The sequence below is a fragment of the Xenopus tropicalis genome, chromosome 8 (assembly GCF_000004195.4).
Source record: "Xenopus tropicalis strain Nigerian chromosome 8, UCB_Xtro_10.0, whole genome shotgun sequence".
Taxonomy (NCBI): domain Eukaryota; kingdom Metazoa; phylum Chordata; class Amphibia; order Anura; family Pipidae; genus Xenopus; species Xenopus tropicalis.
In genome coordinates, this window is record NC_030684.2 from 3,964,804 (window position 1) to 3,986,534 (window position 21,731).

General features: G+C 40.3%; 1 protein-coding gene across 1 annotated transcript in view; it reads right to left on the reverse strand.

The window, feature by feature from the left end:
- Positions 1-15,035, reverse strand: part of LOC100492062 (nicotinamide N-methyltransferase) — a 34,611-nt gene extending 19,576 nt beyond the window's left edge. The window contains exon 1 of the mRNA XM_031890751.1: positions 14,868-15,035. Within this exon, the coding sequence (XP_031746611.1) occupies positions 14,868-15,012 (145 nt within the window). The 5' untranslated portion in view covers positions 15,013-15,035. The remainder of the gene's footprint in view (positions 1-14,867) is intronic.
- Positions 15,036-21,731: the final 6,696 nt, after the last annotated feature.

The window sequence follows — 21,731 nt, forward strand, 5'->3', positions numbered from 1 at the left end:
TAGTGTTCTAGATAGTAGAGTATTGTAATAGGTCACTCTAGGAGTGACAGGCAGAGTATTTAGATGGGCATAAGTAGCCTGACCAGGAGCAAGAGGGATTAAGATCCCCCAGCACTCATGGCTGGAGTTCAGGGCATGTAGTGGTTAGTTAGGTGACCATAGCGGGAGATTCCTAATCAAGGGTACTTGGGTGTGAGTACTGGGGTGAGTCCTTGTGGAGGACCCGCCTAGCGGGGGCTGAGTACTGGGGAGAGCCCTAAGAGAGGGTCTTCTGGCGAGAGTACCGGGGGGAGCTCCTAGATAGGATCACTTGGCGGGAGTACCGTGAGTAGCCCTTTGAGAGAGGTTCTCCAAGAGAGAAGCAAAGAAGAAGTGTGACTTGATCTGTTTGTGTAATACAGTATATCCTGGAAGTCCTTCCTGTCATCAATAAAGCAAGTTCATCTGGTTCAACATCAGCCAGTGTCTTGTGTCTTCCTACAAAGAGGATCCTCGACTGCCTGGTAAGAAGCTACCCCAAGGGAGGGGTAAGGGAGTTGAAGGGAGTCCCTGTCCAAGGAGGACATTACAGAGTTTCCCAGGGAGGGGAGTTATCGTTCTACCTATACCTGCCCTGGGTGGAAGCACGCCAAGTAACAGCAACTGCCCTCTATAGTAATACTGGAAGGACATAGCTGCCCATGTCAACAGTGTTGGTGTCTGTCCAGGAAGCGTGCAGCATTGCAAGAAAAGATACCAAAATATTAAATGGGCCCTCAAGAAAAAAGTTTCTGATGAATCCAAATATATTTGGCACACTCACTTAATTTGGGCTGTATATAGGCTTTAGTACAGGAGATCTTTGTTCTCTTTGAATTATAAAATACTGGGAACTGGGATTTTAGCGCAGAGCCTCCACCTAGTGGACACCGAGGAACACACCTCAAGGGACTTTCCACTAGGAATAATCACACACAGTTTTGCAGCAATATCATATAAATATAAATAACTTTATGTAACTGTTGAAATAGAATGTAAAACAGCTTTAGGGATAACTGAATTTCCTGTCCTGAGGAACTTATGCAGTCTATCCACTCCTGGCACAGTCTCTGTAGGTGCCCAGTCCCAACTTGGATCCGGATAGACACCAACCCTTAAATCAGCTCATTCCCTTCCCCAAGAGCTCTTAAGTCCCCCCAGGTAGCGCTACCTGCCCCAGAGTACCTTCCCCTTTGAAAAGGTGGCTGCTCCCACGTAGCAGGCAAACGAGCAATACCTGTTCTCACCAGGGGACACAAATGGAGTTTCCACAGAGGACTTTGTAATCCAGGCAACCAAGCAGATTCTTATCCTTTCAGTCTGAACTCACAACACTTGGTACTGGCTGCTCACTCTGTATCTCTCTCCCAACAACTGGAACAACAGGGGCTCCCTTTATCAACTGCTGGGCCCGCCCCTTGATTTTTGGCTCCAAACTTAAGCACATCTCTTCCCAGATGTGCACTGGGGCATCCAGCCAATCGGGTTCCTCCCCAGTCAGTAGCTAGGCTGGATGATGTCACAGACTGAGAAACAGGGGAAAGAGTTCTCTGATCCCCTACAATAGGTACACATCATACAGAGATATTTCTATTTAACACTTGCTGATCTGCTTTTCTCATCAATCTGCTTTTACGTTTTGCTTTCTATTTCTTCTTCTTTAATGCTTTCTTTACTTTTATGTTATTAAAAAAAATAAAAATGAATACAGTAAATAGGGGGGTCAGTACAATAAAATTCTAAAAAATAGTTAATGCCCTTTACTCAGGATCATTCTGGAAGCATCTGTTTAATACAGAATTTAAGGGAGGAGGATGGGAACTAGTGAGGCCAGTTAGTAGCAAGTTGCAGTAGTTAGTAGCGTTAGTGTCAGAGCGTGCCTTAGTATTCTACATGTTACAGTTTAAAGAAAGGGAATCCTTTTGCCAATAATGAGTAACAAAAAGTGACAATCTTGTTATGGGATTGCTTATTCTAGCCAACACAATAAAAGTATTCATATATTTTGTTTAGGTCTGGAACTGGAGGAGAATCTCGCCAAACTGGAATATATATATATATATATATATATAAAAGCAAATATTGCCCTTTTACATCCTTTCCCTTGAGCCGCCATTTTGTGATGGGCTGTGTGCTCCCTCGGAGATCAGCTGAGATCTCTGAGCTGAGATCCCCCGAAAGGTTTTTTTACAACTTTTCTCGCAGCAACTTTTCCTTGTGCCATTTTTTTAGTAAATAATAAACATTCGGGAAAAGAAGTTTAGCAGAATTTAAAAAAAAAAAATTAGAAATTATGGAATTTTAATACTGTAAATCTGCCCCTTAGCATGATTTTTTGCACTAGAAAAGATTTGTAAAATTGAGCCAAATACGAAGGGGCCAATCTTAAAATTTAATATTATCGTTCACCACAGAAACAACTCTCTTTATTCCTATGGGAATTTAAGAAGCGTATTTACCAATGGTTAAAAGTTAGTGTTAACCATTTGATAAATATGCTTCTAAAGATCCCATAGGAATAAATGGAGAGTGGGTGAATTTTTCTGGGGTGAGCTCTGATTTCACATTTTGTTAAATCTGCCCCTTTGTGTTTATGTTCCTTTGATGGGGGTATGCAGCACCCTCTCATATTTTTTCTGTAGACACTGTATGAACAAAATTATTTCATGTGCAATTTTGATAGACGTGGCAGTTTTATTTACTAATTTAACAAAGAAAAATCAGCTGAATGTCAGATGGAGCAAATCCTGTACCGAGTCATGGGAAATTTCCCCAAGAAACACTCCACACTTCCTTTAGGTATTTACAGTCGCTCTCATGTTTTTGTTCCTTTACTTACATAAACTGAAATTTATTGTTCAAATACAGTCTGTAAATCTAATATATTTTCTAACTGTAGCAAACAACACATGGTCTCTTTACTCACTGTCACATGGTCTCTGCTGACATCCTTTGTAAATAATACATTGATTATTCATGATTTTCAGCCACAATAAATGCACAGACCGAAGGAGTGTATGTGTTCAGAAGAAAGCTCTGATAAATGGATCATTCAAATGTGGGAATTGTATCTCGTGTAAAAGTATGAAAATCCAGACAGAATTCACGGATAGATTTGGCACAAAACATAAGGTGAACGATTACATTAACTGTAAGTCCACGAATGTGATATATTGTATTGAATGCCCTTGTGATAAAAAATACATAGGCATGACAACCCAGCCTCTTAACAAGAGGATACAAAAGCATATAAGCACAATCAATAATGCAAAGGAGGATCTAAAATCAAACAAAACAATAAGTTCTGTGGAGAATCACTTTTTCAGTCTACATAAGGCCAATCCCGCTGGTCTGAGATTTTGGGGTGTAGAACATGCCAATTTAGGCATAAGGGGAGGAAACGTCACCGAATACCTCTTGAAAAGAGAGAGTCGGTGGACTTTCCTACTAAACACATTATGCCCTAGTGGATTAAATGAGAAAATAGATTATGGGGTATTTTTGTGAGATTAGATCAAATCTAGGGTCAATGTTTCAATTTATCGGACATGGCGAATTACTGCACATAGAAGGATCATGAAAGAAACCAGTATCAAATTATAATCACCAAGTCACTATTCAATAATTACGGCTACTTGATCAGCACTTTCAATATAGTCTTGAGCACTATTTTTGATAGTTTTAGTCTATTCATTTAGGCAACTTTCACTCATCACCTATATACTTATACCCTTAGGGGTTAGCTTTTCGACACCAGATCACCTAATAGTGTATTTGTAATTCACAGGAATTAATGACGGTTAACAAACTATAACCATTTCCTATACATTGGTTTATCATAAGCTCAGCACACACTCTTCACTCATCACTAATTTTCCAGGTATATAATGTCACCTCACATTTAACATAAGAGAGATAGTATGATATTGGTTGTCACTTAATTAAAACTAACTACTGACCTCTGGTACTGGAAACTTATAGATTTTATAAATTTACAATTCCGTAGAAACATGATAAGTCATGCCTAGAATATTCATTGTCCCACTTTTTCACTAATAAATCACGCCCCCAAACTATGTTTATTTAACATTTCTATTTAACAGGAATTTACTTCGGCAAGACAAGGATGCACAATGAAAGATATTGCATTAATAATGGTTCAATTTTACATTTGGAAATACTGATACCAAATGGATGTACGGACACTGTATTAAGGCTTTGATAGTCGGCAACTTAATGGTTAAATTCAGTGCAAACCGGCAAGTCCTCTGTGATTGGTTGGGAAGAATTTAAAAGCAACTCCCAACAAAACGGAAACATCGCCTTGAAAAAGCATTTTAGCGAAACGCGCGTCGGCGTACCATCTCTTTGAGCAGACCTCAGTGCCGAGGTATAATACTGGTTGGTAGGCACTGAGGATAGGGCAATAGGTGTTAATTCTGATTCTACTGATATACGCTACTAAAGGAAATTAAGTACTATACTGACTTGTTTGATACAGGGAGTGGGGAAGAGGGGGGGCGCGAGGCTCAGAAAGAATAGCTAACTAACTTAGACTGTGCAGCTGGCACAGCTAGCTAGAAAGTTAGCGACGATATATGAGGGAATCGGCTGTGGAACTGAATTAATGACATCGGATCCCCATGGTGAGGTAGCATTGATATTCTGTGAAGCATGGCTGGTTAAGTTTTAACTGTGCAACTGGTGCAGCCACTGTGAAAATTGAGGAACAAATAATAATACCCTTCCTCACATTTTGTTACGCGTTGTGAAAATTATGTCTGCACAGGATTAACGGTGCTGTGATTAGCTATTACAACAGTCGAGCTAAGCGTGGCCGACTTTCCCTGTAATTCCCCCCGTACCTACTCTAGTACTTACGAGGCAATCGCTCGGAGACTGTGGCTGACGAACGAGTGGCTTAATTTTAGTGCGTGTGAAGGAGATTGTTTGGTACTAATAGCCGTACTAGGAAGAGGAAACCCAGACACTAAGGGGCTGATTTACTAAGACACGAATTCCAACCGAATTGGAAGAATTCCGATTGGAAAACGAACATTTTGCGACTTTTTCGTATTTTTTGCGTTTTTTTCGGCGCCTTTACGACTTTTTGGAAATTATCGCGACTTTTTCATTACCAATACGATTTGCGCGAAAAAACGCGAGTTTTTCGTAGCCATTCCGAAAGTTGCGATTTTTTCGTAGCGTTAAAACTTGCGCGAAAAGTTAAAACTTAAAAGGCGCAACGTTTCGCGCAAGTTTTAACACTACGAAAAAATCGCAACTTTTTGCGCAAGTTTTAACGCTACGAAAAACTCGCAACTTTCGGAATGGCTACGAAAAACTCGTGTTTTTTCGCAAAAATCGTATTGGTAACGAAAAAGTCGCGATAATTTTCCGAAAAAATCGCAAAATACCGATCATTACGAAAAAAACGCAATCGGACGCATTCGGCCAGTTCGTGGCTTAGTAAATGTGCCCCTAATTGTGGGCCCCCAAGGAACGAAAGTTGTTGCTAAATAGTATTATTGGTGTGTTTAGGAATCTTGAGGATATACACGATGTCCTGGTTTTTATGACAATTTGGGAATGGAATACAATTATGGTTAATTTCCACCTGCGGATGTTTTTGGTTTTTCTACTTAAGGGTTAACTTACCTGCAATTCCGCTCCGGTATAACTGATAATCGGGGAGGCAATTAGACCTGTATATTCAGAAATCAATTCCAGCAGCAAACTATAAACCTTACACACAAAACTATATACATATAAACTTACCTTAAGAAATACAGTGGTTTAGAGTATAGTAATAACAAAGCGACACAAGGTTCGGAATCAACCTTTATTACATCAGCACATCGCATATAGAAACGGAATACTAACCTTAGGAACCCTATTACACACGAATCAGCCATAGAAGGTTTGGTTAAAACTGCAATGAAACATTTTTTAGCAACATTGTAACGGACACTTCCAGTCTCCTGGAGGGACTGCAACTGTAATGTTATTGTGCCTTGTTAATTTAAAAGTTGTTACAGCAGTAACAACTTTTACGATCAGCCCATTCAAGTGAGACGTAATTGAGATTGCAACTGTAGCGTTATTGTACCTTGTAAACTTAAAGTTGTTATAGTAGCAACAACTTCCACAATCAGCCCATTCAAGTGAGATGCAATTTTAATTTTCTTTCTTCCTTTCTTTCTATGAGGTTTTAACATAAGAATTTTAAATGGTTAAAATAAAGGTAAAGTTATGGTTATGGTGAAACACAGGTGTGCCAGTAGAACGGTTGTGTGTCTTTTCCACTTAGGATTTTTTTGAGTTATCTCCTGTATGTATCCAGCATCTTGTGCCAACTGTCTCCTTCCAGAATATCACCCAGGATTCCAGGCGAGAGTGTTGATTACAGGCAATTCCAAGGTATTTGATGTTTCATCTGAACTCATGAGATGTGACACTGAGAAGCATTGTATTGAGATCTAGCTGACATATAGTTTATATTATATGTTTATATTAATTGTATATTCTATAACAGTATGCATTGTTGTTCCTTGCTGAAATCCTATTGGTTCATGGTATGAAAAACCCTAAAACCTAATGATTTCTGAGCATTACACATTTGTTCCTTCTCGTTATTTAGTGCTAATGCATACATTTGAATTCCGGTTAAAAGATATTAAGTGACCTTTGCTAATAATATAATGTCTCTTTTAGAAGAACCTCACTATGAGCTGCGCAGACCATAAGGACTACCACGATGAGGAGTTTGATCCCTGTTGTCTCTTTGACACGTACATCGGGGATGATAAGACCATTTCTAAGAAGGAGCTGCTGGAAGATCCCCTGAGATTTCTCTATAAATTATTCTCATCAGGTATGTGAGCTCCATTATCAATACTGAGAAAACAGAAAGCCAACCAAAGGGTGATAGAATTGTAATATCCATACATCACATAATATTTAGATAAATTTAATACAAATTCCAATAAATAACAAACATTAGAGGCCCATATATCAACATTCTCATTGAAAGAGCCTTTTTAAAAAAATGCACAAACAAAAAAAAATGGTAAAACTGTGAAAACCAGAACTTTTTTGTGGGTTTTACATTTTTATGAAGATTCATGAAAAAGCGAACAACCCCCCACCCCCAAAAACCTCTAAAAGCATGAATAGTGTTATCATTTTTCTAGGACAGCTCCCATTGACTTCTACATCATTTTGACAGTAGTGATGAGCAAATCTGTCTCGTTTCGCTAGAAAATTCGCGAAATGGCAAGAAAATTCAGCAAACGGCAAAAAATTCGTCAAACACATTTGTCGCGGAAATTTTTAGTCATCCGCGTCTTTTTTGTCGCCCGCGGCAATTTTTTCGTTGCCACGGCTATTTTTTTGTTGCTCTCGCTTTTTCCGTTGCCACCGCGCCCAATTTTGACGCGATCATGGCCAATTTTGACGCAGCCGCGCCCAATTAGACGTGCAACAAAAAAAATTCTGCGTGCTGAATTTTTCTGCGGTGACTTTTTACAGAAGTTTCGCAAACAATTCGCCAAAGGCAAAATTCGGAAATTCGCTGCGAATCCATGCCTGGCGAAAAAATTCGCTCATCACTATTTGACAGTTTTGTATTAGTGGTTTTCATGGTATGTAGGCCTAAGAGATCCCATTGAATTGAATTGTCCAGTGCTTTGAGGCCACATCATATAGGGGTTCTGTGTGGGCTTGGGCAAATCTAGAAAATATGATGAATCCCAAACTAAACCGTCAACGTTCAAAAGTAAACAATATTTCAGTTATTTTTCTTTTCGGCTGTAGGTTCTGTGAAGGGAGAAACCTTGATGAATATTTTGTTTGGCGCCTCAGTGTGTGGAAACTTTGTTGCCACTGATTTCTTCAAAGATATTATTGTGCTGGAATCTTCAGACTGCTGTATGAAAGCCTTGGAGAGCTGGTTGAGAAATGAGCCCGGAGCTGCGGAACAATCCCACGCCGCAGAGTTTGTTTGCTCACTTAAAGGGCAAAGGTGAGATGATTGAAGGCCATGGTTGTGTTATATTTTTGGTTTAAAGAGCCGGTGGTGGCCTTAAATGAGATCTAACCACTGTTGCTTAACCATATTGTATTTGGATTTTGCTGGACTACAAGTTACACCCCCAACATATTGCAAAATATTTTCAAAGGTTAAAGTATGGTGGGGATTATAGTCCAGAAATAACAGGGTGGTAGTTTTAAAGCAACGTCTCTTTAGGGTCTTTGTTCAGGGCCCTATTAGAGATGTAGCGAACCTTGCCAAAAAAGTTCGCGAACGTTCGCGAACTTTGCGAACCCCATAGACTTCAACGGGAAGGCGAACTTTAAAACCTAGAAAAGCCATTTCTGGCCAGAAAACTGATTTTAAAGTTGTTTAAAGGGTGCCACGACCTGGACAGTGGCATGCAGGAGGGGGATCAAGGGCAAAAATTTCTCTGAAAAATACGTTGTTGACACAGCGTTGCATTTTGTGCTGTAAAGGGCAGAAATCACACTACATTCCTAAACTTATGTAATAAACTGCTTTAAAAAGTCCGGCATCTACATGCCAATCAAGTCGTGTAAAGGTTACGGCCAGTTCACACGCAAAGACAAAACGCCGCGTTTACTGCAACGAAAAAGAACGCAAAAAGCTTTAATGATACCGTCAAGTGAGCGAATAATAGTTTTTACTAGTTGCTTGTCACCTCCAGGACGTTCGTCCTGTTGGTGGGAATATTTCTGTAGTGGTGTCTTTAGCAGTCACCGTGCTTGTGCGCACATGCACGGTCAGGCAGAGGTAATTCAATGTACAGTGAAGTGAACCAAAAAACACTGATTCTGCAGTGTGGGCCCAGTTTTGTCCTACCTTTTTGATCACCTGTGGTGACCATAAAAGATACGATTTTGCCGCTGTTGCAGAACCCTGAAAAATCAGGAATGTACAAATTATGGTTTTTTTGTTGCAGCCACTGAAGCACAGAGGACAGAAAAAATATGTTAGATAAATGTTGGAAAAGTTTGTTTTTTTGTTGTCGCAGCCACTGAAGCACAGAGGACAGAAAAAATATGTTAGATAGATGGTATCATAACCAATCCTGAGGCAGAACCTTTAAAAAATCGAAGATAGCGTACCAAGCACAGAAGACAGAAAAAATATCTTAGATAGATGGTATCATAACCAATCCCCAGGCAAACCCTTTCAAAGAACTAAGATAGGGTGCCAAGCACAGAAGACAGAAAAAACATCTTAGATAGATGGTATCATAACCAATCCCCAGGCAAACCCTTTCAAAGAACTAAGATAGGGTGCCAAGCACAGAAGACAGAAAAAACATCTTAGATAGATGGTATCATAACCAATCCCCAGGCAAACCCTTTCAAAGAACTAAGATAGGGTGCCAAGCACAGAAGACAGAAAAAACATCTTAGATAGATGGTATCATAACCAATCCCCAGGCAAACCCTTTCAAAGAACTAAGATAGGGTGCCAAGCACAGAAGACAGAAAAAACATCTTAGATAGATGGTATCATAACCAATCCCCAGGCAAACCCTTTCAAAGAACTAAGATAGGGTGCCAAGCACAGAAGACAGAAAAAACATCTTAGATAGATGGTATCATAACCAATCCCCAGGCAAACCCTTTCAAAGAGCTAAGATAGGGTGCCAAGCACAGAAGACAGAAAAAACATCTTAGATAGATGGTATCATAACCAATCCCCAGGCAAACCCTTTAAAAGAACTAAGATAGGGTGCCAAGCGCAGAAGACAGAAAAAATATGTTAGATAAATGGTATCACAACCATGCCCCAGGCAAACCCTTTAAAAAAATGAAGATAGTGTGCCAAGCACAGAAGACAGAAAATTCAGGATTTACCTGTCCAAAAAGTTTGGCTTAAAATTAAGCCAGTAGGATTTGCACCCTAGTTTGTACGGTTGTGGAGGAGGACGCTAAAGGACAGCTGTGTGTGGTGTCAAGCGGCGTGCAGAGAAGGACAGCTGCATGGGCAGTCAGAACAAGTCTTCCGGCGTGCAGTAACCCTCCTAGATCCATGCCTCATTCATTTTAATAAAGGTCAGGTAATCAACACTTTTGTGACCTAGGCAAGTTCTCTTCTCAGTTACAATCCCTCCTGCTGCACTGAAGGTCCTTTCTGAGAGGACACTTGAGGCAGGGCAAGACAAGAGATTTATGGCAAATTGTGACAGCTCTGGCCACAGATCAAGCCTGCGCACCCAGTAGCCCAGGGGTTCATCGCTCCTCAGAGTGTCAATATCTGCAGTTAATGCCAGGTAGTCCACTACCTGCCGGTCGAGGCGTTCTCGGAGGGTGGATCCAGAAGGGTTCTGGCGCTGCCTTGGACTGAAAAAACTTTGCATGTCTGACGTTACAGAGTGGCCAAAGTGCATTGTCCTTGCAGGTGTGCTTGTGGGAGGATTACTGGCACCTCTGCCCCTGGAATGTGGAGTGACATCACCCTTAAAAGCATTGTACAACATGTTTTGCAGGCTGGTTTGGAAATGCAGTATCCTTTCGGACTTGTGGTACGTTGGTAACATTTCTGCCACTTTATGCTTGTAACGAGGGTCTAGTAGCATTGCCACCCAGTACAGGTCCTTCTCCTTAAGCCTCTTGATACGGGGGTCCTTCAACAGGCATGACAGCATGAAAGACCCCATTCTCACAAGGTTGGATGCAGAGGTATCCATCTCCCCTTCCTCGTTATCAAAGACTACGTCCTCATCCACCACCGTCTCCACCCCCAGCCACGTACAAGACCAGGGCTCCCCAAAAGGTGACCACAAGCCCCCCGGGAAGCCTGCTCCTGTCTTCCGCCTCCACAAAGCCACCTTCCTCCTCTGACTCCACTTCTGGCACCTCTCCCTGCGTTGCAGCAGGTGCCTGGGAACGTTCTGGTGATTCCGGCCAGAAATCATGCTCTTGGTCACGCTGGTCTACAGCGTCATCTGTCACTCGTCGCACGGCACGCTCCAGAAAAAAGCAAAGGGTATTAGGTCGCTGATGGTGCCTTCGGTGCGACTAACCATATTTGTGACCTCGTCAAAAGGGCGCATCAGCCTGCAGGCGTCGCGCATAAGCACCCAGTAACGGGGGGAAATAATCCCCAGCTCTGCAGATCCAGTCCTACCACCCAGTTCAAATAGGTATTCATTGACGGCTCTTTGTTGTTGCAGCAGACGTTCAAACATCGTTAGCGTGGAATTCCAGCGAGTCTGGCTGTCACAAATTAAACGCCTGACTGGCAACTTGTGCCACCGCTGAATGTCAGCAAGGCGTGCCATGGCTGTGTAGGAACGTCTGAAATGGCCAGACACCTTCCTGGACTGCCTGAGAATGTCTTGCAATCCTGGGTACTTCGAGACAAACCGTTGGACTATCAAATTTAAAACATGTGCCATGCAGGGCACATGTGTTAAATTGCCCAGTCTCAGTGCTGCCAACAGATTGCTTCCGTTGTCACACACCACTTTTCCGATTTTCAGTTGGTGTGGGGTCAGCCACCGATCGGCCTGTGAGTGCAGAGATGACAGGAGTGCAGATCCGGTATGGTTTCTGCTTTCCAGGCACGTCATGCCCAAGACAGCATGACAACGGCGTACCTGGCACGTTGAATAGCCTATGTGGAGCTGGGGGTGCACAGGTGTGGAGGAGGACACAGCAGCAGAGGAGGAAGAAGCCGAGGAAGAAGCCAAGTTAGAAGACGACTTAGAAGATGACTTAGAAGACGAGTTAGAGAGCAAAGGAGGAGTAGAGGTGGTGGCAGACCCGCATGCAACCCGTGGTGGTGACACCAACTCCACTGTTGTTGAACCACACATTCCCTGCTTCCCAGCCATCACCAGGTTCACCCAGTGGGCAGTGTAGGTCCAGTGGAGGACCATGTGTCAGTAGTCATATGGACCTTTGCCCCAACACTAAATGACAGAGATGCGGTGACTAGGCTCTGCACATGCTGGTACAGGTGTGGTATTCCCTTCTGTGAAAAAAAATTGCGGCTGGGTACCTTTCACTGCGGTGTCCCAATTGCTACAAATTGGTGGAAAGCCTCAGAGTCCACCAGCTGGTATGGTAAAAGCTGGTGGGCTAAGAGTGCAGACAATCCAGCTGTCAGACACCGGGCAAGGGGATGACTCAGAGGCATTGGTTTCTTACGCTCAAACATGGCCCTCACAGAAACTTGGCTGGGGGCAGATGAGCAGGAACTGGTGGTCAAGGTGGAAGGCAGAGTGGAGGGTGGTTGAGACGGGTCAAGGACAGCAGAGGTAGAGCAGTAAGATGCTGGAGCAGAAGGAGGGTGGCTTAGAGTTTGGCTGCTGCCTTAGAGGTGTTGCTCTCATAGTGCTTTGTGTTTGGCGTTCATGTGCCTTCGCATAGCAGTTGTACCTAAGTGGGTGTTGGGCTTCCCAAGACTCAGTTTCTGACTGCACTCATTGCAAATTACAGCGCTTTTGTCAGAGGCACACACATTAACAAAATGCCACACTGCTGACCCTTTTGATGTGGGCTTTCTAGCAGTAACAGTAGAAGTTGGCGGGTGCGTTGGCTGGCTGACCACAGGTGCCAATTCATGTTGTTGCCCTACTGTTCCCTGGGAGCTGTCCCTGCTTCTTCTAAGTCTTATTCTCCTCCTGCCTCTCTGACTCTCCATCTCTCCATCTGAACTATCCTCCTCTTGCTCTCTTCTTGTGGGCACCCACAAAATATCAATCTCCTCATCATCATTCTCCTCCGATGCATCAATTTCTTCTGACAGCTCACAGAAGACAGCAGCAGCGGGGACCTCATCACACCTTATGTCCATCTCTGTTGTGTTGCCTGCCTGAATTATGATATCTGGTGTAACGTCCTCATCTCCTTCATCTTCTTCTGGCAATAATGGTTGCGCATCACTCAGTTCAACAAACTCATGAGTAAATAACTCCTCTGACTCCAGTGAAGAAGGGGCGGCGGTGGTGGAGGAAGTGGTACGTGGGGTGCCCATAGCAGAGGAGGATGAGGATGTTGTGGCAAAGTTAGAAACGGTAGAGGATGGGGTGTGCTGTGTAAGCCAGTCAACTACCTCTTCAGCATTTTGGGAGTTCAGGGTAAGTGCCTTCGGAAAACTGGGCAATTTCCTAGGGCCACAGGATATCATAGCAGCACGGCCCCTAGTGCCTCTGCGTGGCAGCCTGCCTTTGCCTGGCATTTTTTTTATTTTTACAAAACAACAACAACTTGGGTGATGTTTCTGGACACGGAACTATTATTGTTATTTTTAGACAGAATGTGCAAAAGCTCACACAGCTAGGTGGCACTTGGTTGAAAAAGACAGTGGCAACAACAAGGCCTGCAATGGCAAAGTATACAGTAGTGGATGTAGTATTGCCGGTGGAAAAACGTCACTCGCGTGATATTTCTGGACACGGAATTACTATTGCTATTTTTAGACAGAATGTGCAAAAGCTCACACAGCTAGGTGGCACTTGGTTGAAAAAGACAGTGGCAACAACAAGGCCTGCAATGGCAAAGTATACAGTAGTGGATGTAGTATTGCTGGTGGAAAAACGTCACTCAGGTGATGTTTCTGGACACAGAATTATTATTGTTATTTTTAGACAGAATGTGCAAAAGCTCACACAGCTAGGTGGCACTTGGTTGAAAAAGACAGTGGCAACAACAAGGCCTGCAATGGCAAAGTATGCAGTAGTGGATATAGTATTGCTGGTGGAAAAACGTCACTCAGGTGATGTTTCTGGACACGGAATTACTATTGTTATTTTTAGACAGAATGTCTAAATAAATATCTAAATATCTATATCTAATATATCTAATATCTAATAAGATAAATGAAAAAAAAATAATAATAAAACAAAAGTGATCTCTGGTTGGTGCTGGTGGTGAACTACTAGGAGCAGCACACCAGTCCCCAACACAGCTAGACTAATAGCTACCTAAACTCTCCCTCAAATCCCTGCACACTTGGACACAGCTCTCTCCCTATGTGCTGCTAATACAGAGCAGTAGAAAGCAGATCACATTCACTAGTCAGACCCAGCAAAGCTACCTAAACTCTCCCTCAAATCCCTGCACAAATCTCTCCCTATGTGCTGCTAATACAGAGCAGTAGAAAGCAGATCACATTCACTAGTCAGACTCAGCAAAGCTACCTAAACTCTCCCTCAAATCCCTGCACAAATCTCTCCCTATGTGCTGCTAATACAGAGCAGTAGAAAGCAGATCACATTCACTAGTCAGACCCAGCAAAGCTACCTAAACTCTCCCTCAAATCCCTGCACAGCTTCTCTCTCTACACTATCTCTTCAAACACACACAGGCAGAATGTAAAATGGCTGCTAGGCTTCGGTTTATATATGGAAGGGAGTGGTCCAGGGTTGGGGGGGTGGTCCAGGAGGCAGAGCTGCCTGATTGGCTGCCATGTATCTGCTGACTCTGGGGTGAGAGGTAAAAATTTGGCGCCAGCTAAGGCGAACCCAAATTGCGAACATACGCCGAAAGTTCGCGAACACCCGATGTTCGCGCGAATTAGTTCGCCGGCGAACAGTTCGCTACATCTCTAATGAAGGATCCGGGGGTTCGCCAGAATCAAAAAATGTGGATTTGGTGCATCCCTACTTGGGATAAACAAAAAATTACGGTCATAAATCATCTTGAATTAATTCATTTAGGAGAATAGAGTACAAAAAAGTTCTCTTCATTTTGATTTGTTGATACTGATTTTGTTTTCTAATGCTTAAAAAATTATGAAGCAGAACAATTTAAAGTAAAAGTTTAGTTGGCTTTCAGTATTCTCAATATTTATAATGGAGCTCACATACCCGATGAGAATAATTTATAGAGAAAGCTCATGGGATCTTCCAGCAGCTCCTTCTTAGCAATGGTCTTATCAGCCCCGAAGTACGTGTCAAAGAGAAGACAAGCATCCAGATCATCAAGGTAGTGCTTCTGCTCTGTGCCGCTCATAGTGAGGGTTCCCCAACAGTCCCGTTACCCTGAAAACAAAGGTCATTTAATATCAATCAACTTGTATCAAGACTTTTTATCCATGAACTAATTAATTTTATCAGTAAAGATTCCAAATACAACATTCAGTACTCACGGTTGAATCCCAGAGGCTGACTCTCGCTCAGCGATGGATAAACTGCGTAGTCGAGGCACTTGGTTCTGTGGATGAAAATCATGAACAAACAACATGTGGTTTACAAACAAAACAATAAAAAAAGACAAATAGTTTTTGTCTGAGATAAATATCATCTCAGTTGTTTGTAAAATCTTTCTTACATTCTTACTGGGCAAAATGGAGGGTACATCTTTCATGCACACAAATTTTTAACCACATGTACCTGTCTACAAACAATGGCAGAAGAATAAAATACGGAACAAAATGTAAAAAAAGAATGTGAAAAAATAATATTTGTAAAATAAAAGTGTCATTATTAATAATCAACAAAACACTGAAAAAATATCATTCACTCAAATGGTATTTGAACGACTTTATTACATTCGCATGCAGTAGTAGTAATTCAAGATGTGGGTTTGTCAAGTTATAGTGGGAGTAAAATTAATCAAATGTATTGTAAACTTTTAAAAATGCGAGTGAAATTATATTATTCTGTCGATTTCTATTCATTACTAGTGATAAGTGAATCTGTCCCGTTTTGCTTCGTCGTAAAATTTACGAAACGGCAAGAAAATTCATGAAACACGTTGGTCACATGACTTTTTTGTCGTCCGCGTCTGTGACCGCACCTATTTTGCGTGACAGGAGGAGAGAGCAGGGGGGAAGGGGAAAGAGAAGGAAGCTACACAGACTCATGGCTATACAGGAGTTTTGAGCTGAAAGAAGGAAGTCTGACACAGAAGCCCATGTGTGCTGAATAGAAGAAAGGGAATGTAGTGTTTCTTTTCACAGAGGACTCGGAGCGGCAGTACTGTGAGTGTTTATGGCTGTATTTACAGAGACCATTCTGATTAAGCTTAGTTTTAACCTTTCATTCTCCTTTAAGGATACTACATGGTTCTTTAAACTTATAATGAACTACAGTGTAAATAAATAGAAACCCTGAAAACCACTAATACAAAACGTCTTCATCTAAAAGCTGTCGAAGTGATGTAGAAGTCAATGGGACCTGCCCTAGACAAATGATAACACTATTCATGCTTTTAGAAGTTTTTAGGGGGTGGGGGGGTTGTTCGGTTTTCCATGAATCTTCATAAAAGTCCACAAGCATTCAAGGAAAAATGTAAAAACAACAAAAAAGTTCTTTTTTCAACGTTTTACCACTTTTTTTTGTTTGTGTTTTTCTTAAAAGGCTCTTTCAATGAGAATGTTGATAAATGGGTCTCTAATGTTTGTTATTTATTGGAATTTGTATTAAATGTATCTAAATATTATGTGATGTATGGATATTACAATTCTATCACCCTTTGGTTGGCTTTCAGTATTCTCAGTATTGATAATTTATAGAGAAATCTCAGGGGATCTTCCAACAGCTCCTTCTTAGAAATGATCTTATCAACCCCGACGTACGTGTCAAAGAGACAACAGGGATCAAACTCCTCATCGTGGTAGTCCTTATGGTCTGCGCAGTTCATAGTGATTATATTATATTATTAGCAAAGGTCACTTAATATCTTTTAACCGGAATTCAAATATATGCATTAGCACTGAATAACGAGAATGAAAAAATGTGTAATGCTCAGAAATCATTAGGTTTTAGGGTCTTTCATACCATGAACCAATAGGATATCAGCAAAGAACAACAACGCATACTGTTATAGAATATAAAATGAATATACACATATAATATAAACTATATGTCAGCTAGATCTCAATACAATGCTTCTCAGTGTCACATCTCATGTAGTTCAGATGAAACATCAAATACCTTGGGATTTGCTGTAATCGACACTCTCGCCTGGAATCCTGGGTGATATTCTGGAAGGACACTGTTGGCACAAGATGCTGGATACATACAGGAGATACGCTCCTTGGGTCTGGGCATTTATTGTTGCTGAAAATAATGAATAATCAATGTATTATTTACAAAGGATGAAAGCAGAGACCATGTGACAGTGAGTAAAGAGACCATGTCTTGTGTGCTACAACATGTGCTCTCCTTTACCTATCCCTCCCTGTTTTAAATATGTTGGCCCTCTAGCTAGTCCCCTTGGCTAATTATTGTGAAAGCTAAAGTTTTCCTGGGCAAAATACACAGCAAAAAAGTAAACATGGGCAGCTCATTTTCACTCATTTTCTATATTTCACTTTATCTTCAAAACTAAAGAGGCCGGTCTCTGTGCTTCTATGAAAGCCTGCCAGTTATAAATTTGAATTTAAAAAATATGTTGAATAAAAAAAATGATTGAAATTTCTAAGATTCTGTACAATTTAAAAATCAATTAAGAAAATATTTAAATTCATATTTTTTTTTTCAAATCATAGCAAAAATTGTGTAAGGCAACAGGGGGGGGGGTCAAACCAGGATCATCCTTGTTGCTAACTGCTCTGCCTTAACCTTTGGGCCAGGGGAGCAGCCAGCAGGTTCTGATCTTTTTTAAAACTAGTTTTAGAATCAAATCCTAAAAGTCTTATTGGCCATGTAGAGCTCATATTAATGTTATATCTTGAGTACTGTGGCTTGCCCTAGCTTTTGCTCCTCCTTGCTCGCACTCTTTTCTGGTTTAACACTTAGAAGAATTGGAAATAATACGGAGAGGCCCATTTATTAACAATATCATATTTGTGGTTTTAGAGGATTTCGAAACCACAACTGCCATCTAAGCCATCTTGGAGTCAGGAAGGAATTGTTTCCCCTCTGGGGCAAATTAGAGAGGCTTCAGATGGGGTTTTCACCTTCCTCTGGATCAACTAGCAGTTAGGCAGGTTATATATAGGCATTATGGTTCAACTTGATTAATGTGTGTCTTTTTTAAACCTAACTTACTACGTTACTCTGACTAAACTCATTTCAACTAAAACCACAAATGTCTGGTCATTTATTAAAAAGATCTGAATTAAAAAAGCACAAATTTTTTTGTTTTTATGTTTGTTTGTTTGTTTTTCTAAAAAAATCTGTAAACCACAAGAACCATAAGTTAAATAAAGATTGTTACAATTTGCCATAAAAAAAGCTCCCACTGATTCTACTTGACAGAAAGCATTTAGATGGCAAAGTTATAATAAAACACAAAAAAATCAGTTTTTTGAATGAAAAATTTGAGTTTTAGCGCAAAAACATGAATTGCGAGGAAAAAAATCATGAACAGTAGTAAATGCTCCCCTAAAATGCACTTACTAACGATAAACAAATAAATTAAAAAATATATTAGATTTTTACTCAGACTGTATTTGAACAATAAATTTCATTTTATGTAAGTAAAGAAGCAAAAACATGAGAACAACTGTAAATACCTTAGGGATATGTGGAGTGTTTCTCATGGAAATTTCCCATGACTCGGTACAAGATTTGCTCCATCTGACATTCAGCTGATTTTTCTTTGTTAAATTAGTAAATATAACTGCCACGTCTATCAAAATTTTACACAAAATATTTTTGTTCATACAGTGTCTACAGAAAAATTATGAGATGGTGCTGCGTAACCCCATCAAAGGAACATAAACACAAAGGGGCAGATTTAACAAAATGTGAGATCAGAGCTCACCACAGAAAAATTCACCCACTCTCTATTTATTCCCATGGGATCTTTAGAAGCATATTTATCAAATGGTTAACACTAACTTTTAACCATTGGTAAATACGCTTCTAAAATTCCCATAGGAATAAAATGGAAACTTTCGTGTTTACGGTTTACATTTAGTAAAGTGAAAATTAGTTTTTCCGAGGTTTCAAAAATCAGAATGTTGATAAATGGGCCTCCAAGAGGCAAATTTATTAAAATTCTGATTTGTGTAATTTCAGAGGTTTTTCCAAGCTTCAACATTTTAAAAAAGCACAAATGTTTCGGAAAAAATGCAGTAAAAATTACTTTAATAGTTGATAAGCTCCCCAAGAAAATCAGAAAAAAAATTGAATACCTCAAAGTAATAGGACTGCAAAAATAATGGCTAGGGTATCTTCCATTGACTTCTACACAACGCAAAAAATCACTTGAAAAAAAATCAGGATTATTAGAGCAAAAGAAATATGAATCACAGAGAAAAATACGATTGTTAATAAATCTGCCCCTGAGTGTATGAAGTTATCCCCAACTTGTTTGACCCATTCAAATGTAAAAAGATTTGGGGAGCAACATTGGCATGAAAAAAGTTGCTTGGGGTGCCAAATGAGGACTCTGATTGGCTATTTAATAGCTCTATGTGGACTGGCAGCCTACAGGCAGCTTGGTTTGTCAGTACACCTGGTTTTTATGCAACCAAAACTTGCCTCCAAGCTAGAAATTCAAAAATAAGCACCTACTTGAGGCCACAGGGAGCAACATCCAAGGGACCTGGGAGTAACAGAACAGATTTTTGAAGTGGCAGAGAAAATTGCCATTTTAAGAATTCAGGGCCGCCCCCTTGGATCATAGGATTCACAGTGCACACAAACAAGCCAAGGGCACACATACATGCTAGGCTCCATCAGCAAATTAATGGACAGAGTTCTACCTTTTGCTTTCACACTACTTCCTGTTACAGTTAGAGCTGCATTATTTCTGGTCATGTGGTCTTTAAGGGAGCACACAGCTGCATTGACCACATGCTAAAAACAGAGGTTCCATTAGTAATGGACTGTTAAGAAAATATTTAAATACACATTTTTTTTTAAATCATTGCAAAAAATATGTAAGGCAACAGGGGGGTTTCAAACCAGGATCCTCCTTGTTGCTGACTGCTCTGCCTTAACCTTTGGACCAGGGGAGCAGCCAGCAGGTTCTTCAGGAAACTGATCTTTTTTAAAACTGGTTTTAGTCTTATTGGTCATGTAGGGTTAGCCAATCAGAGCTTTTGTATTAATGTTAAAGCTTGAGTACTGTGGCTTGCCCTAGATTTTGCTCCTTTTTGCTTGCACTCTTTTTCTGGTTTAACACTTCCTAAAGAATTGGAAATAATATGGCCCATTTATTAACAATCTCATATCTGTGGCTTTAGAGGATTTCCAAGCCCCAGCTGCCATCTTAGAGTCAGGAAGGAATTTTTTACCCCCTCTGTGGCAAATTAGAGAGGCTTCAGATGAGGTTTCCGCCTTCCTCAGGATCAACTAGAAGTTAGGCAGGCTATATACTGTATAGGCATTAAGGTTGAACTTGATGAATGTGTGTCTTTTTTAACCTAACTTACTATATTACTACGTTACTCTAAATAAATTCATTTAAATTAAAACCCCGAATGTCTGGTCATTTATTAAAAAATCCAAATTAAAAAAGCACAAATGAATTAAAATGTGGAATGAAAACGAAAAGTTTTTCTGTTTTTTTTTTTTTTTTCTAAAAAAATCTGTAAACCACTAAAACCACAAATTAAATAAAGATTATTACAATTTGCCTTGGACATATCCCACTGATTCTACTTGACAGAAAGCATTTAGATTGCAAAGTTATAATAAATCACAAAAAAACTGTTTTTTAAATGAAAAATTTAAGTTTTAGTGCAAAAAAACGAATTGTAAAAAAAACCACCTGTTTCTTCATACAGTGTCTACAGAAAAAATATGAGAGGGTGCTGCATAATGCAATCAAAGGAACATAAACACAAAGGGGCAGATTTAACAAAATGTGAGATCAGAGCTCACCACAGAAAAATTCACCCACTCTCATCTACATGAACTCAGAAAGTTTTTTAGATGATGAATCTCAAAAATATCGTGAAATTTACAAATTTTATCAGGGCCAATAAATCTGCCTCTATATTTTTACAATTTAAATTGAAAATTATTGGGGAGCAGAAGGAAAATGGCAAAGTCTCAATACACATTCTTTTCATCCAGCAACACAGATATGGAGGATCAAGAAGCAACGTCTCCATACCAATTAAACCGCAATCACTGAACAAAAATAACAATAATGAAAACAAATTACATCAATAATGTAATTAGTGAACTCAACTTTGTCTATGGAGATTTGGTAATTTAGACCTCTGTTTTTTTCCCCCAGATCTCTCAATAATTAACCCCTCATTTGCCAGAGCCTTTCGTATAAACTCTTCATCACAGGGCAGGGTGGAAAACTTGTGCTGGTCTATCATGTAGTAAGTTATATTGAGGACTGCAATGAGGACCAGGTGACCTCCTATCTTCAAAAGGGAGCAGATTTTTTTTTGGAGTTTCAGATACATCTCATGATCTTACCTAACCAATTTGTGGTTTTAGAGTAATAATTTAAATACACAAATTTGTGCTGAAAAGCTTGATTCAAGGAAAAGAAAAAAAGAACAATGTTAAAAAAATCTGTCCCTTAACAAATAATATTGAGAATTGCGACTAAAGAAATATGTTTCCAGAATGCCCACTCGCCTCAGTAAAATATTTGATGAATACGTCCCTGAGTCTCACAAAACTCAAAAAGATGTTAAAGTAAGTTCTCTCTTCTAGAAGTCTGTAACTTACCATTTCTATTGGGAGCAGCCAATGTTTCACACATGATGTGGTTCCTTGCGTTGATTCCCCAGATACTGTTATGGCTGAGACGGTTCTTAATGTGACTGGGAACAGCAAACATTGGTCTTTATGTGGAAGAATGTA